Source organism: Scyliorhinus canicula, chromosome 16, assembly GCF_902713615.1.
Source record: "Scyliorhinus canicula chromosome 16, sScyCan1.1, whole genome shotgun sequence".
Taxonomy (NCBI): domain Eukaryota; kingdom Metazoa; phylum Chordata; class Chondrichthyes; order Carcharhiniformes; family Scyliorhinidae; genus Scyliorhinus; species Scyliorhinus canicula.
Window position 1 is genome coordinate 21,965,990 of NC_052161.1, and position 17,623 is coordinate 21,983,612.

Below are 17,623 nucleotides of genomic sequence, written 5' to 3' on the forward strand. Positions count from 1 at the left end.
ATTACCAAATCCAATATGCCCTATATTGGATTTGGTACTTGGTAATGAACCAGGGCAGGTGATAGATTTGTTAGTGGGTGAGCATTTTGGAGGTAGTGACCACAATTCTGTGACTTTCACTTTAGTACTGTAATGGAGAGGGATAGGTGCGTGCAACAGGGCAAGGTTTACAATTGGGGGAAGGGTAAATACAATGCTGTCAGACAAGAATTGAAGTGCATAAGTTGGGAACATAGGCTGTCAGGGAAGAACACAAGTGAAATGTGGAACTTGTTCAAGGAACAGGTACTGCGTGTTTTTGATATGTATGTCCCTGTCAGGCAGGGAAGAGATGGTCGAGTGAGGGAACCATGGTTGACAAAAGAGGTTGAATGTCTTGTTAAGAGGAAGAAGGAGACTTATGTAAGGCTGAGGAAACAAGGTTCAGACAGGGCGCTGGAGGGATACAAGATAGCCAGGAGGGAACTGAAGAAAGGGATTAGGAGAGCTAAGAGAGGGCATGAAAGATCTTTGGCGGGTAGGATTAGGAAAACCCCAAGGCCTTTTACACATATGTGTGAAATATGAGAATGACTAGAGCGAGGGTAGATCAAGGACAGTAGTGGGAGATTGCGTATTGAGTCTTAAGAGATAGGAGAGGTCTTGAACAAGTATTTTTCTTCAGTATTTACAAACGAGAGGGGCCATATTGTTGGAGAGGACAGTGTGAAACAGACTGGTAAGCTCGAGGAGATACTTGTTAGGAAGGAAGATGTGAGGGCAGCACGGTGGCCTAGTGGTTAGCACAACCGCCTCACGGCGCTGAGGTCCCAGGTTCGATCCCGGCTCTGGGTCACTGTCCGTGTGGAGTTTGCACATTCTCCCCGTGTCTGCGTGGGTTTCGCCCCCACAACCCAAAAATGTGCAGAGTAAGTGGATTGGCCACGCTAAATTGCCCCTTAATTGGAAAAAATAATTGGGTAATCTAAATTTATAAAAAAAAAGAAGAAAAAAAAGGAAGGAAGATGTGTTGGGCGTTTTGAAAAACTTGAGGATAGACAAGTCCCCCGGGCCTGACGGGATTTATCCAAGGATTTTATGGGAAGCAAGAGATGAAATTGCAGAGCCGTTGGCAATGATCTTTTCGTCCTCGCTGTCAACAGGGGTGGTACCAGGGGATTGGAGAGTGGCGAATGTTGTGCCCCTGTTCAAAAAAGGGAATAGGGATAACCCTGGGAATTACAGGCCAGTTAGTCTTACTTCAGTGGTAGGCAAAGTAATGGAAAGGGTACTGAGGGATAGGATTTCTGAGCATCTGGAAAGACACTGCTTGGTTAGGGATAGTCAGCACGGATTTGTGAGGGGTAAGTCTTGCCTTACAAGTCTTATTGACTTCTTTGAGGAGGTGACTAAGCATGTGGATGAAGGTAAAGCAGTGGATGTGGTGTACATGGATTTTAGTAAGGCATTTGATAAGGTTCCCCATGGTAGGCTTATGCAGAAAGTAAGGAGGCATGGGATAGTGGGAAATTTGGCCAGTTGGATAACGAACTGGCTAACCGATAGAAGACAGAGAGTGGTGGTGGATGGCAAATATTCAGCCTGGAGCCCAGTCACCAGTGGTGTACCGCAGGGATCAGTTCTGGGTCCTCTGCTGTTTGTGATTTTCATTAACAACTTGGATGAGGGAGTTGAAGGGTGGGTCAGTAAATTTGCAGATGATACGAAGATTGGTGGAGTGGTGGATAGTGAGGAGGGCTATTGTCGGCTTCAAAGAGGCATAGATAGGATGCAGAGCTGGGCTGAGAAGTGGCAGATGGAATTTAACCCTGACAAGTGTGAGGTTGTCCATTTTGGAAGGACAAATATGAATGCGGAATACAGGGTTAATGGTAGGGTTCTTGGCAATGTAGAGGAGCAGAGAGATCTTGGGGTCTATGTTCATAGATCTTTGAAAGTTGCCACTCAAGTGGATAGAGCTGTGAAGAAGGCCTATGGTGTGCTAGCGTTCATTAGCAGAGGGATTGAATTTAAGAGCCGTGAGGTGATGATGCAGCTGTACAAAACCTTGGTCAGGCCACATTTGGAGTACTGTGTGCAGTTCTGGTCACCTCATTTTAGGAAGGATGTGGAAGCTTTGGAAAAGGTGCAAAGGAGATTTACCAGGATGTTGCCTGGAATGGAGAGTAGGTCATACGATGAATGGTTGAGGGTGCTAGGCCTTTTCTCATTAGAACGGAGAAGGATGAGGGGCGACTTGATAGAGGTTTATAAGATGATCAGGGGAATAGATAGAGTAGACAGTCAGAGACTTTTTCCCCGGGTGGAACAAACCATTACAAGGGGACATAAATTTAAGGTAAATGGTGGAAGATATAGGAGGGATGTCAGAGGTAGGTTCTTTACCCAGAGAGTAGTGGGGGCATGGAATGCACTGCTTGTGGAAGTAGTTGAATCGGAAACGTTAGGGACCTTCAAGCGGCTATTGGATAGGTACATGGATTAGGGTAGAATAATGGAGTGTAGATTAATTTCTTCTTAACGGCAGCACGGTAGCATTGCGGATAGCACAATTGCTTCACAGCTCCAGGGTCCAAGGTTCGATTTCGACTTGGGTCACTGTCTGTGTGGAGTCTGCACATCCTCCCCGTGTGTGTGGGTTTCCTCCGGGTACTCCGGTTTCCTCCCACGGTCCAAAGATGTGCAGGTTGCATGGATTGGTCATGCTAAATTGCCCTTAGTGTCCAAAATTCTATGATTAACTTAGGACAAAAGTTCGGCACAACATCGTGGGCCGAAGGGCCTATTCTGTGCTGTATTTCTCTATCTATCTATCTATCTATCTAAGAGCGGGAAAACTAGTGCCCTCTGGCTTTATAGTGGTCATGTCCAAAGATGTGCGGGTTAGGTGGATTGGTCATGCTAAATTGCCCATAGTGTCCTAAAAAGTAAGGTTAAAGAGGGGGTTGTTGGGTTACGGGTATAGGGTGGATACGTGGGTTTGAGTAGGGTGATCATTGCACGGCACAACATCGAGGGCCGAAGGGCCTGTTCTGTGCTGTACTGTTCTATGTTCTATGTCCTGTCTTGTGATTGGCTGCTGTGTTCTGTGTGCTTACTGGTCATCCTGTGTGTCAATCACTGCCTGTCTGCACTCCATCATATACCTGGATGTATATTATGACATTTCTCAGATGGAAAAAGGTAGAGGAACATGGAAGAGGAAATAAGGATGTGAGAGCAAAAGGTTAATTGAAATGTTTTTAAGTCGAGTTTGGAAGGAAAGGGGGGCGAAGAGGTCGAGTGATTTAGAGCGGATATTTCAGAGATAAAGGTTGTGATACTTGAAAGCTCTGTTACCTGTGGTGGGTAAAGCAAGGTGAAGAATTCACAAAACTCCAATCATAACAAAGAAATATATGGGTGGAGCAAGTTCGAGGGGCTGCCTGGAGTGAGGCTTGGAGTCAATTTTTTTTAAATTTAGAGTACCCAATTAATTTTTTCCAATTAAGGGGCAATTGACCGGGACCAATCCATCTATCCTGCACATCTTTGGGTTGTGGGGGCGAAACCCACACAAACATGGGGGGAATGTGCAAACTCCACACAGACAGTGTCCCAGATCTGGGATTGAATCTGGGAACTCGGCGCTGTGTGGTAGCAATGCTAACCACTGCGCCACCTTGCTGCCCTAGGTATGGAGTAATTTAAAGATGAAGGCAAGGATTTTCAATTTACTGACAACCTAAATCCTAAAGAGCATGAAAATAAGTAGTGAATGGAACAAAAGAAGGGGTGTGGAATTCTGAAGAGGAATCCTTCTACTTTTTTGATCTGAATGACGAATTTTGATATGCTCTGCAATAGGGTAGCACAGTGGTTAGAACTGCTGCTTCACAGGGCCAGGGACCCAGGTTCGATTCCCAGCTTGGGCATTGCAGTGTTAATGTAAGCCTCTTGTGACACTAATAAAGATTATTATAGAATCCGATTTGGCAGGCGAGCAGCTAAGGACATTGGGAATGATTAGAAATGGGCACATAAACCTGTATCGCCCAAGATATTCTATTGTTTAAAATCAAAGCTACAACCAAAAGTCTAAAATTAACACCTAAAAGGAACATTACACATAGACATGGTCTAAGTGGATTCCTATTTATTCACTGCACCCTGGCTGGGTCATTCGATTGTTAACAACAAAAATACACGGGAAAAGCAGACGGGGGAAGATATTTTTAGGCAGCCTGTTGCCATTATCTGGAACGTGCGACCTGAAAGAGTGGCAGATTCAATACGAACTTTCAAAAGAGAACTAAATATATATGTTTGGAAAGGAAATATTTAAAGCACAGTGGTTAGCACTGCTACACCACAGTGCCAACAACCCGGGTTCGATTCTGACCTCGGGTGACTGTGTGGAGTTTCCACATTCTCCCTCCGGGTTTCCTCCGGGTGCTCCGGTTTCCTCCCACAGTCCAAAGATGTGCAGGCTGGATGGATTGGCCATGCTAAATTGTCCATTAGTGTCAAAATATGTGCAGGTTAGGTGGGGTTATGGAGTTGCACGGATAGGGCGGGGGATTGGGCCTAGGTAGGGTGCTCTTTCGGAGGGCCAGTGCAGACTCGATGGGCCTCCTTCTGCAGTGTAGGGATTCTGTGATTCAATGATATGGGAAAAAGAACAGGGGAGTGGGACTAATTCGATACATCCTGTGAAGAACCAGCAGGGGCATGATGTGTTGATTTGCCCAATGCTGTTAGATTCTACCATTCTAACTGAAATGGAGCCCATACAGAACTCTGCAGAAGTGACCTTGAAATGGAACAACTTATGGGGCAAAAAATGCTCAGAATCTTTACAGTACAGAAGGAGACCATTTGGCCCATTGATTCTGCACTGGCCCGCCATAAGAGCATTCCATCTAATCCTCCTGCCCTGCCTTATCCTTCCCATAAAATCATTGACAAAGAATTGTGAAGTACTCCCAAATCCCAGTATTTAGTCTTACTTCAGCATTGAAGTTTGCATTGAAACAGAAGCACCTGATTCATATTCTCAGCTTTGTAAAGCAATACTTGAAGCAAACATAGCTTATTTCTGTCCTTTCTAATATCTTTATTTGCTAGGTCATTATCCATTCACCAAATCATCCTGCACACTTTCCCCCTCTGCTTGGTAACTTGTCCTTTGAAGGAAGATTCCGTTGCGATCTTCCCGCCTCTTTGTGCTCACGCTCAAGCGTAACGAGGCCGGTGAATAGCGGACGAGGCCAAAAACAGGAACCACGCCGGGCGCCAAACAGTTTGCGATGCAACCGGCCGGCTCCCGTAGGCGAAATCGGAATCTTGCCGTAGCATGGAGAGAAAGCAATTATCACCACTTAAGCCCTATTTCCATACAATTAACCAGAGTCACCCCTTATTCAGCAGCCTCCTGTTATTCAGCAGCCTCCTCAGCAAGTAGTCACGCTGGCGCTGATTAGAGCTCCTTTTTAAAAATGTCAACCTGGTGGAAGGGCTTCTGTGGGGAGTCGAGGAGGTGAGTAGCCATCTTTGCTCACAGGCAAAGAGTTCGAGGGCGCTGGGTTTGCTGCCCCTGTACTCGGTGGGGGTGAGGGAACCTTCTGTAAGGATGGGCCATCATGGGAGGATGAGGGGGGACGCTGTGGTGGGGCAACGGGGGGGGGGACAACGGCTTGCTGCACCACCATACCAACCCCTGAATTGTGTGTATCGGTTCCGGGGCAACCCTTGTCCCTGCCCGTCGGACGACCATCCAAACACCCACAGACTACCAAGGCCGCTGACCGTGCGGCTGAAGGCTATAGCCTCTAGGGAATTGGAAATCATAGTTCAGTGTGCACTTCACAGGGCAGCACGGTGATGCAGTGGCTTAGCACTGCTGCCTCACGGCGCAGAGGTCCCAGGTTCGATCCCGGCTCTGGGTCACATTCCGTGTGGAGTTTGCACATTCTCCCCATGTTTACGTGTGTTTCGCCCCCACAACCCAAACATGTGCAGGGTAGGTGGATTGGCTACGCTAAATTGCTCCTTAATTGGAAAAAAAATGAATTGGGTACTCTAAAATTAAAAAGAGAGTGAGCACTTCACACAACCCAAGTGTATTCCCGTGTGTGGGCAGGCCAAGTAGCACGCGGGAATCATTGCCAAACAGCGTAATCAGACTGCAATGCCTGGATAGTGTGCCAGAGAACTGCGGGAGGCAACACCACACACGCAGCAACCAAAATCCCCACCCAGGGGATGGGAAACAGCTCTGGGGGACACGTTCACGGCCGGAGGGTGAGTGCCACGGGGAGGGGGGCCAGCACTCGGTCCGGTTAATGTTGTGAGCAGGTGTCCAGGGTACAGAATCTGGGGCCCGGTGTGGGGGGGCCCAGTGCAGCTGGAGTATGTGGGTAGGGCGTTCTGGATAGGGGCGGGGTGTGCGGTGGGGAGGATCAGTGGGATAATGGAGGGTCCTGGGTTGGGAGCCGTTGCTGTTTGTTGGACTAACATCCTCTCCAAGTGCCTGACAGATATTGAACGCTATGGTAGGGATGTTGGACTCAGAGGTTGCCCTAGTGGTGCTAGTGCTACAAGATGTGGCCAGACGCCGGAGAAGGTGACAGCAGTATGTCTGCAGATGTTGTGGACCCCGCCCCACACCCTGAGGACCCAGAGGGGAGTCCCGTGACAGTCCTGGGTGTACAAGCGTCGCTGGTCGTTTGAACAGATGATGGATAGCGTGTGCCACAGGAGACTTTGTCTCAACAAAGAGATGGTGTGACACCTGTACCATATCCTCCCGGACTTGGCACCACTTGGAGGAGGAGGACACCTGCTCCTGGTGGCTGTCAAAGTTACTACAGCCCTGAACGTTTATGTCTCGTGATCATTCCAGGGATAAGGGATATCTGCTGAGGATCTGGCTAATAACGGCCGTACGAAGGCCAGAGACTGAAGCGGAGACCGAAGCAGTACACCGAGACCCATGTGGCCACCCAACTGTCATAGAGCGGTGCATCGCACTCCTCCTCAAGATGCAGTTCTGATGCCTCGACCTCTCCGGAGATGCCCTCCAGTACACCGCCCAGAGGGTCGCCCGCTTTGTTGTGTTCTGCTGTGCCCTCCCCACCTCGCTGCTCGCTACCACACTTCAAATTCTTTCCGGAGAATCATGCCCTACGTTTTTGAATTGATTTAATTATGTAGCAGAATATTCTTTTAAGATTCATTAAATTAACAATACTTGGGATTAAAGAAAATGTATTTGTACCAGCAACGCTTCTGTTCAGCCAACTATATATTTTGTATAGGTTTTGTGGCTTTAGCCTTTCCTTGACAGGAGCATTTGGAAACTGGAAACATTTTGCTTGTTACTTCAATTTTTCCAGAATGTAGATTGGATAGTTCTAATATAATATGTTTGCTAAGACTCCGGGCAAGAATATTACTGAAACGCATCTTTTTCAAATAAACACACTTTTGAAAAATTCATATTCCTTGGCATGTGAAACCATAACAAAAGAAATTTAAGTAGTGTTGATTGTGGTCCTGAAAGTATTTTGTTAAGCTGTCTACTTGGGGTTACACAGGTCAATGGCTTAAAGTTGATGTAAGCAGAAATCAGAAGTACAGTATTAAGAAATGACCTTGGTTTATAATAAGCTTGAAATGAGAAAAAAAAATCGACATTGGTCAAATTCCAACTCTCCCGATCCCAGTTCCAGCTATTTTATAGTTCTAAATTATCTGAAGTCCTGTTCAGTTTTGATTTGTATTTAGGCATGAACACATATTGTGTGAAACTCCTGTTTACTAAGGCCGGTTTGTATGTGAAGCAGCTGCATTCTATACCCAATTACATGATTTCATAGATCTCTGAAAATTGGTTCTATTCACACTCGGCAATAGAAAACCTCAACACAATCATTTCTTTTCAATTGACAGTGGCAAGGTTGATGACAACATGATCATTGTGTTATAATGATAAGACCACCAAGGCATTTGTACTTTTCATCAAGGCGTTTCACAGAGTAGATACAATTTAATTCACTACACTGTCAGCAATGCTCACATTTGTCTGATACCATTATGCTGCCCGTCTCCACAGTTATAATCACTGTCCTAAGAAAAATGCTGTTAAATGATCTCCAGCAGTCAGAGAAACTCTCAATTAGGCCTGCCACTTTCAATGTGTCAGATTGTCTTATGCACTTGTCCAATTTCGGTTCCAATCCTGTTTATTTACAATGCCTACCAGTAATTATACTTAACATGTCATTAACTGAGAAGGGGGCCCTGCCAAGGAGACTGCCAGAAACTGTGAAGGTTTCAGGGGGAGTTACTGGAAGTCAGCACCATCAGAGGCTTTTAGTCTCTGATGGGATGCTGTGGTAGTGATTATAATGCAAGTATCAAGCTCATCAAGCCATAATTAGATGCCACTCAAATGTGCCACTTGTAATAACAGTGTTGATTCGTGTTTTCTCCGTGACAGCATCTGCTAATTAGTTAAGTGGATTCAGTTGGCCTGTGTTTGCTGCAGTTTATGATTACCTCAGAAAATGTCAAGGTTGCAGATGCTTTCCAGTCACTCTTTCTGCGGTGCAAACTTTTCTTTTAATATACTTTGTATCGGGTGCTGTAAAAGATTTTTTTTGAAAGTTATTGTTTAACTTGCTGTTTTCTGTCAGCGAAATGATCGCAGCTGAATGTTTCTTTGTTACAGTTTCGCAAATGGTGATTGAGGAGGTCCGTACAATGCAAGATCACCTTGAAATTGAGAAAAGTTGCCGTGAACGTGCAGAAGTATTTGCTTCCAAGGTATATTGCCTAGTACTTTATATAGCCTCCTTTTTCAGAATCTGAAAACTGTAGAACTTCATTCCGCCCTCAGACATCTTTAAATTTCTAAGGACCAGCCTAGATGGTATTTAACCGCAACCTACTAGAGCTCTCAGTTTACCGTCATCAATAATTGTGGGGCCTTTCCATTTTGGGGCATTGAGACTTCACTTCACCTAAGTTGATCAATTTAAAAATACTGATCTATTTTGCTGTATTCTTAAAGCACTAGTTCTGCTTTTCGAACAGAAATTCTTACAAGTAGTGGAAGTCTATACTTTTTAAAAAAAAATTTAGATTACCCAATTATTTTTTCCAATTTAGGGGCAATTTAGCGTGGCCAATGCACCTACACTGCCCATTTTTGGGGGCGAAACCCACGCAGACACGGGGAGAATGTGCAAACTCCACACGAACAGTGACCCAGAGCCGGGATCGAACCTGTGACCTCAGCGCTGTGAGGCAGTTGTGCTAGCCACTAGGCCACTGTGCTGCCCGGTGAAGTCTATACTGAGTGTTACCTATGTACTTAGATGTGGTGGGAGATTTTATGCAATGATTTAATTATTCATTTCACAGGAATAGCTTTAAAAATGCAGGGGGCGATTCAGCGGACAAGTTAAAGTCAGCTGAATGGCTCATTTAGTGGAGTGTGTCGAAAAACACTCTGCAATTCCACAGCACTTTTCCGGGTTTTCTTTGGCCTCGGTGAGGAACTCCCCATCGAGCCACTCTTTTAAGTCATGTCCTGCATTGGCGAGATCAGCTTGCTATCGTGAATCGGGGTGCAATTTTTACAGGTAACCCCCACAGCGCCTCCATTGTGGTCTTAGGATCTCCCCCTGGGCCTGACTGGTTCATCATGACTTTGTGAACCCGGACCAAACGAAACCCGGTTGAGGCCTCGCTGCTGAGGCCAGTGAATCCCGGGCCCCAGGTGAATCTGGCAAACACACATTTAAATGAGCCTAATGCGTCATTGAAATATGCGCACCTGGATCTCACCCAGAATGGACGGATGAAGACCGGCTCATTTCACAAAAGAACCCTTGCTGCCAAAAGACTGATGAAGCTCCCACCTCATCAATGAGTTGAATTTGAATGCAGATTCGAGAGGTGAAAGGTTCTGCCAGCTAGAATAGTAAAGCACAATCTTTAGAAGGGTAGCGACCATTGTCCATGACATAAACAAACGGTGCAGCTGGGTAATCATTACAAATTAGGAAGATCTGTTTGAAGTCAATTCTCATTCACAGGGTTTTCTGTTTGATAATCTTAGCATATTTTCTGATCCTGATTAATGATATCAGCCAGTATATTGTCTTCATGTTTCACTTTCGGGTATCTCCAGAAAAGAGTTCATCCTATTAATTTTTTCTGATGATTATGAGAAAAACAGCAACCACTGAAAAAAGCTCCAGGGTGTCACACCCAGTAAAGAACTTCTCGATACAGTCTTTTATGTAATGTAGACATTTTGAAATTGTCCTCTACTTAAAGGAAAACACCGGGAGCTGTAAAGCTGGCTGCCGAGGGTCAGGTGACCTTTTGTGATTTCTGCACATTTGGGGTGACTGGAAAGTTCTTGATTGTGGGTAGAATGCCCTCCCTTGAATGGAAATCCTGGTTATGAAATCACTTGTGGATTTGCACATCCTATTGTTTGGGTATTTAACAAAACTCAAATTCAGTAGCCACCCCCCATCCCTATTCCCATTCCCCCAGTCTGCGAACTTTAAATGCAGATCTGCATCGCTCCTCAATATCCTGCCTTGTCAGAAAAACGACCTCTGAAATCACTGTGAAGAATGAAGTGGATACCTGATAGCATTTTCAAAAGCTACCTTCATCTCAAAATGGTCAGCGTTTCCTTTAAGAAATAGGGCAATGTGAACCACTTTAAGCTTTATAAAATTAGGGAGAGCAAAAGGTTGGAAAGCAGGTTACAATGATCAAAGAGAGCTGTGGATAAACCAATTTATCGCAAGCAGGTGCGAACAGCCACCATTTCCGAGCAGTGGACAATAGAAGCATTGATCCTGTGGTCACATGATCAAAATTGCCGTCAGCTAACAAATCTTATTACTCCAAGAGCCAGCCATAGACAAGTCAGTCTGGAGAGCAGCAGGACACAAGAGGAACCATCCTCCAACAACTCTGATTGGTTGATTTGATTTATTGTCACGTGTACTGAGGTACAGTGAATAGTATTTTTCTGCGTACCGTCCAGACAGATCGTACCATACATGAAGAAACATAGGACACACATAAATGCACAATGTAAATTCGGGCACAGGCATTGGGAGTTTAGAGAAGATGTGTGATGAGATCAGTTCCGTCCATAAGAGGGTCATTCAGGAGTCTGGTAACAGCAGGGAAGAAGCTGTTTTTGAACCTGTGTTCTTACGTGAACGTGTGTTCTCAGACATTGGCATTTCTTGCCCAATGGAAGAAGTTGGAAGAGAGAATAACCCAGGTGGGATGGGTCTTCAATTATTGTGCCCGCTTTCCCAAGGCAGCAGGAGGTGTAGACAGTCATCGGATGGGAGGCAGGTTTGCGTGATGGACTGGGCTGTGTTCATGGCTCTCTGTAGTTTCTTGCGGTCTTGGGCAGAGCAGTTACCATACCAGGTTGTGATGCAGCTGGGTTGGACGCTTTCTATGGTGCATCTGCAAAAGTTGGTAAGGATTAATGGGAACATGCTGAATTTCCTTTGTTTCCTGAGGAAGAATAGGTGCTGTTGTGCTTTCTTGGTTGTAGCGCTGACGTGGGTGGACCAGGACAGATTGTTGGTGATATGCACACCTAGGAATTTGAAGCTGTCAAACATCTCCACCTCGGCACAATTGATGCAGACAGGGGCGTGTACGATACTTTGGTTCGCTTTCTGAAGTCAATGACCAGTTCTTTAGTTTTGCTGACATTTGTGCCTAATACAGTCATAGAATCATTGAATCACTACAGTGCAGAAGGAGGCCATTTGGCCCATTGAGTCTGCACCGACCCTCCAAAAGAACATTCTACGTGACCAACTTTCCAGCACACCCCGTCCTATTCCCGTAACATAACCTGCATATCCCTGGACGCTTAAGCGGAAATTTAGCCCGACCAATCCACTTAACCATCTTTGGACTGTGGCAGGAAACCGGAGCACCCAGAGGAAACCCACGCAGACACGGGGAGAACGTGCAAACTCCACACAGACAGTCGCACAAGGGCGGAATTGAACCTGGGTCCCAGATGATGTGAGGCAGCAATGCTAACCGTTGTGCCACAGAGCCATCAGTCAATCCAGGAAAGGAGATAGGACATAATTTGAATTTGCTGACAAGGATTCATCTCAACAGAGGCTCAGCTACAACTTAGCCTGAAAACCCAGAGACTTGCCATGCTATGGGGGGACCCCCATAGAACCGCGAGAGAGAACCCATCCAGGCTTGCAACTATGTATCTTAGAAAGGACTGATAGGTTATCAATGGAATAACAAGCAACAAAGTGCACAATTCTTGTCCAGAAATCATCTTAAGTGTACACGTGTCTATTGCTTGTGAGACTGAGTGTTTTTGCTGCATTTACATTTCGGGGGTGTTAAGATACACGTTTGTGGGGCAGCACGGTGGCCTAGTGGTTAGCACAACCGTCTCACGGCGCTGAGGTCCCAGGTTCGATCCCGGCTCTGGGTCACTGTCCGTGTGGAGTTTGCACATTCTCCCCGTGTCTGCGTGGGTTTCGCCCCCACAACCCAAAAATGTGCAGAGTAGGTGGATTGGCCACGCTAAATTGCCCCTTAATTGGAAAAAATAATTGGCTAATCTAAATTTATAAAAAAAAAAAAAAAAAAGATACACGTTTGTCTTTTTTTCTGATTTTAATTTACTGGAAAGCCTGTCTCATGTCTATTGTTAAAAGTCACAACACAATGCGCAATAGAGATTCACCAGGATGTTGCCTGGGCTGGAGCATTTCAACTATGAAGAGAGGGTGGATAGTCTGGGGTTGTTTTCCATGGAGTAACAAAGGCTGAGGGGGGAACCTGATCGAGGAGTACAAGCATATGAGGGACATAGATAGTGTGGATAGTTTAATGATATTCAGATATCAATATACATGATCAATGTATGTAAATTGTGGATAGCACAATCGCTTCACAGCTCCACGGTCCCAGGTTCGATTCCGGCTTGGGTCACTGTCTGTGTGGAGTCTGCACATCCTCCCCATGTGTGCGTGGGTTTCCTCCGGGTGCTCGGGTTTCCTCCCACAGTCCAAAGATGTGCAAGTTAGGTGGATTGGACATGATAAATTGCCCTTAGTGTCCAAAATTGCCCTTAGTGTTGGGTGGGGTTAATGGGTTGTGGGGATAGGGTGGAGGTGTTAACCTTGGGTAGGGTGCTCTTTCCAGGAGCCGGTGCAGCCTCGATGGGCCGAATAGCCTCCTTCTGCACTGTAAATTCTATGATTCTAAATGTAGTACAGTAATTTCAGCACGAGATGTCTCATAGTCAGATACTATAAGAACTGGATTCCTGCCTTTTCTAAGTCAGATAATGATGGTGCAGATGATTCAGAACAGTGAACAACAAGACATAGAATAGCTAGAGTGAGAGAAGTTAGAACTAGTTTGTTATAATAGTTTATAGTTATCTATATTGTACTTTATTTTTTTATTGTTAGTTTAGTATTGAGTAAAAGGACTCACACAGTTTATTATTTTATTACTCATTAAATAGTTCATCTTTCAACAAGAAGATTATTGGTCATTTTATCATCCTGGTGGATTCAAGAGTAATATATATATTTTAGATAAGTCTTTCTTTAAAATATAACAGATGGGAAGAAGCTTTTCCCCTTTAGTAGAGAGGTCAATAACCAGGTAGATTTAAGGGGATTTAGAGGGGATTTGAGGAAAAATCTTTTCATCCAGAGGGTGGTGGGAATCTGGAACTCGCTGTCTGAAAGGGTGGTAGAGGTGGGAACCCTCACAACATTTAAGAAGCAGTTAGATGAGCACTTGAAACGCCACAGCTACGGGCGAAGTGCTGGAACATGGGATTAGAACAAATAGGTGCTTGATGGCCGGCGCAGACATGATGGGCTGAAGGGCCTTTTTTGTGCTTTAAAACTCTATGACGCTATGGCTGAAAGTGATTTTAACACTCCCTCTAAAGTACACCTCTTGTTTTGGACACCTGTCTGAAAAGGGTGTCTCGGGAGCATAATTTCTTTATCATTAATTTTCCATTGATAGAGCTGGAGACTATAAACTGCAATTTAGTGCAGATTCAATAATGAAAAATATAGATACATAGACGATAGGAGCAGGAGGAGGCGTTTTGGCCCTTTGAGCCTGCTCCATGGCTGATCATCGAACTCAATAGCCTAATCCTGCTTTCTCCCCAGAGCCTTTGATCCCATTCTCCCCAAGTGCTATATCCAGCCGCCTCAATGTTTTAGCATCAACTACTTCCTGTGGCAATGATTTTCACAGGCTCACCACTCTTTGGGTGAAGAAATGTCTCCTCAACTCTGTCCAAAATGGTTTACTCTGAATCCTCAGACTGTGACCCCTGGTTCTGGACACACCCACCATTAGGAATATCTTACCTGCATCTACCCTGCCTAGTCCTGTTAGAATTTTATAAGTCTCTATGAGATCCCCCTTCATTCTGCTGAACTCCAGCGAGAACAATTCTAACCTAGTCAATCTCTCCTCATATGACAGTCCCGCTGGAGAGTTGGGTCTCAAACCCAACCCAACAGCTGCCTGGTTTCAACCTTTCAAGGAAAGAGTGGTCCGCCTTTAAGGCTGTGGGAGAGAGCAAACCGTGCACCACATCACAGGAGAATGACCAATCCACACACCCAGGTGGGTGCCTATCTGCACTCAGTGCTGCAGGACTGGAAGAAATTGCTAGGTTTGGGGACTTTGCATTCACCAAATAAATATATAACAACACTTCGAAGAAGCACTGGAGGGTATCCATGGTACAGGATATAGGCTGGATGGAAGACATCAATGTCCATCACCAAATGTGGCTTGGTAGCCCCATTGCCAATTAAGCTGGATGAGTCCTCAAGGGCAGATCTGCCAGGTGAGGCCTGTGGCAGAGGATGAGGGAACTAACATCAATCCACCTGTCGCAGCTGTACATGACAGATGGTAGGAGTGACAATCGCATATCCTTGGGGAGACAAAGTCCTGTTGCCAAGCTGAATATTCCGTAACACATTAGACGGAATTTTCCATTTTTGAGCCAAGGTGCCAAGATGGCCAGCTCCAGCGGCATCTTTCCAATTGGCCAGAATGGCTGGATCTCTTCCTCGGAACCTCATTAATTATGCACATGCGCGTTTTCCTCTGAATCACCTGGGCTGGCAGCTGATTTGTCCACCCAACATCAGCTGGGTTGGGAGGGGGGGTTCTAAGGTACTGACACCATATTTAAATTCCAGTCCCACACTCAGCTATCATTCTCCGCAGTCCCCCTAACTTTACCAGACCATGCAGCATTTCAGCAACCCGGAGGCAAAAGGCTAGCAGCCTCGTGAAGAAATCTGTTCCTTGATTCAACCTCCATCCCCCCCCAAGTCAATCACCTGCGAGACACCAATACACCGCTTGGACCTCTACTTACCACCTCTGGAAACTTTCATGCATCCCCTGCCAGTAAACGATGAGATATCCCTTTGTGAGGTTTTCATGCAACCTTGTCAGGGTCCATCTTCCCTCCCCTTGGTTTTATCTCTGGCTTCCATTGCTCAACTATCTCCTTGCCCTCGCTCTCCTGCACCACCCCCTACACAGTCGCCCTTGTCTTCATCCATCCACACCACCCCACGCCCAACCTCACCTCAAACTTTAGACCTTTGTAGCAGTGACTGCTTGAGTCCCACAGCACAGTTCTGTGCAGATTGACACTGGTGTGTGGCACCGGGGGGGAGGGGGGAGAGAGAAGAAGAAGAAAACCCCTCCATTCCCCAACCCCAGATACTGTACTGATCCAAGACGGTGACACTGGCGAGTCCATGGGTCCAGCAGCATGGTGCTGTCAATAAAGACCAGCTCAGAATGGAGATGGCGGACAGCAACAGGTTGCCCCAGCAGAGTAGTGAACAGCGCATTAGAAACAGCGCAGTACTATTGGCAGAAAGCTTTTGTTGCATTCACCTCTAAGTCCCTTATAAATTGAGGGTTACCTTTAGCAATCAGATTTTATACCAACGTGATTTCACACTGTTGTGATGCAAGATTGGCAGGCCTGATGGGATGTCATTGTATTAATGAGAATTCATGAGATGAAAATTGTGTTCACACCACCATCCATGGGAAGACCCACCCGCCATTAACTTGCCATTTGGAGAATTACAACTTGATTGTACACTGGCCGGTTTCCGACTGTTTAGCTCCCACTAGATTCGCCGTTGCCGCCCACCGCCAAACGCACCGTGGGTGGGATGGGAGAATACCACTGTGCTAAATAGCGTAGGTTGAGGCTCCATATAATAGCTCATGAGGCAGTGTGGGCCAGCAGCAGGATTATATTCCACCAGAAGATGTAGCCTCATGGCTAAATATATCCCTTACTCTACCATTACCACAGACATCTTTAACCTGTCCCTACTCCACTCCGAGGTCCCCACCTGCTTCAAGAAGACCACCATCATACCGGTACCAAAGAAGAACCAGGCAACATGCCTCAATGACTACCGCCCGGTGGCCCTGATGTCAGTTGTAATGAAGTGCTTCGAGAGGCTGATCATAAGAACATAAGGACTAGGAGCAGGAGTAGGCCATCTGGCCCCTCGAGCCTGCTCCGCCATTCAATGAGATCATGGCTGATCTTTTGTGGACTCAGATCCACTTTCCAGCCCGAACACCATAACCCTTAATCCCTTTTTTCTTCAAAAAACTATCTATCTTTACCTTAAAAACATTTAATGAAGGAGCCTCAACTGCTTCACTGGGCAAGGAATTCCATAGATTCACAACCCTTTGGGTGAAGAAGTTCCTGCTAAACTCAGTCCTAAATCTACTTCCCCTTATTTTGAGGCTATGCCTCCTAGTTCTGCTTTCACCCGCCAGTGGAAACAACCTGCCCGCATCTATCCTATCTATTCCCTTCATCATTTTAAATGTTTCGATAAGATCCCCCCCCCAATCTTCTAAATTCCAACGAGTACAGTCCCAGTCTACTCAACTCTCCTCGTAATCCAACCCCTTCAGCTCTGGGATCAACCTTGTGAATCTCCTCTGCACACCCTCCAGCGCCAGTACGTCCTTTTTCAAGTAATGAGACCAAAACTGAACACAATACTCCAGGTGTGGCCTCACTAACACCCTATACAATTGCAGCATAACCTCCCTAGTCTTAAACTCCATCCCTCTAGCAATGAAGGACAAAACTCCACTTTCCTTATTAATCACCTGTTGCACCTGCAAACCAACTTTCTGTGACTCATGCACGAGCACACCCAGGTATCTCTGCACAGCAGCATGCCGTAATATTTTATTGTTTAAATAATAATCCCGTTTGCTGTTATTCCTACCAAAATGGATAACCTCACATTTGTCAACATTGTATTCCATTTGCCAGACCCTAGCCCATTCACTTAACCTACCAAATCCCTCTGCAGACTTCCAGTATCCTCTGCATTTTTCGCTTTACCACTCATCTTAGTGTCATCTGCAAACTTGGACACATTGCCCTTGGTCCCCAACTCCAAATCATCTATGTAGATTGTGAACAATTGTGGGCCCAACACGGATCCCTGAGGGACACCACTATCTAGAGAAC

The 17,623-nt window shown here is 45.8% G+C and overlaps 1 protein-coding gene across 3 annotated transcripts in view; it reads left to right on the top strand.

Moving 5' to 3' along the window:
* Positions 1 to 17,623, top strand: part of LOC119950883 (shootin-1-like) — a 144,834-nt gene that overhangs the window by 28,849 nt on the left and 98,362 nt on the right. For all 3 annotated transcript variants that reach the window (XM_038773771.1, XM_038773774.1, XM_038773773.1), the window contains exon 4: positions 8,714 to 8,808. In XM_038773771.1, coding sequence (XP_038629699.1) covers positions 8,714 to 8,808 — 95 coding nt within the window. The remainder of the gene's footprint in view (positions 1 to 8,713; positions 8,809 to 17,623) is intronic.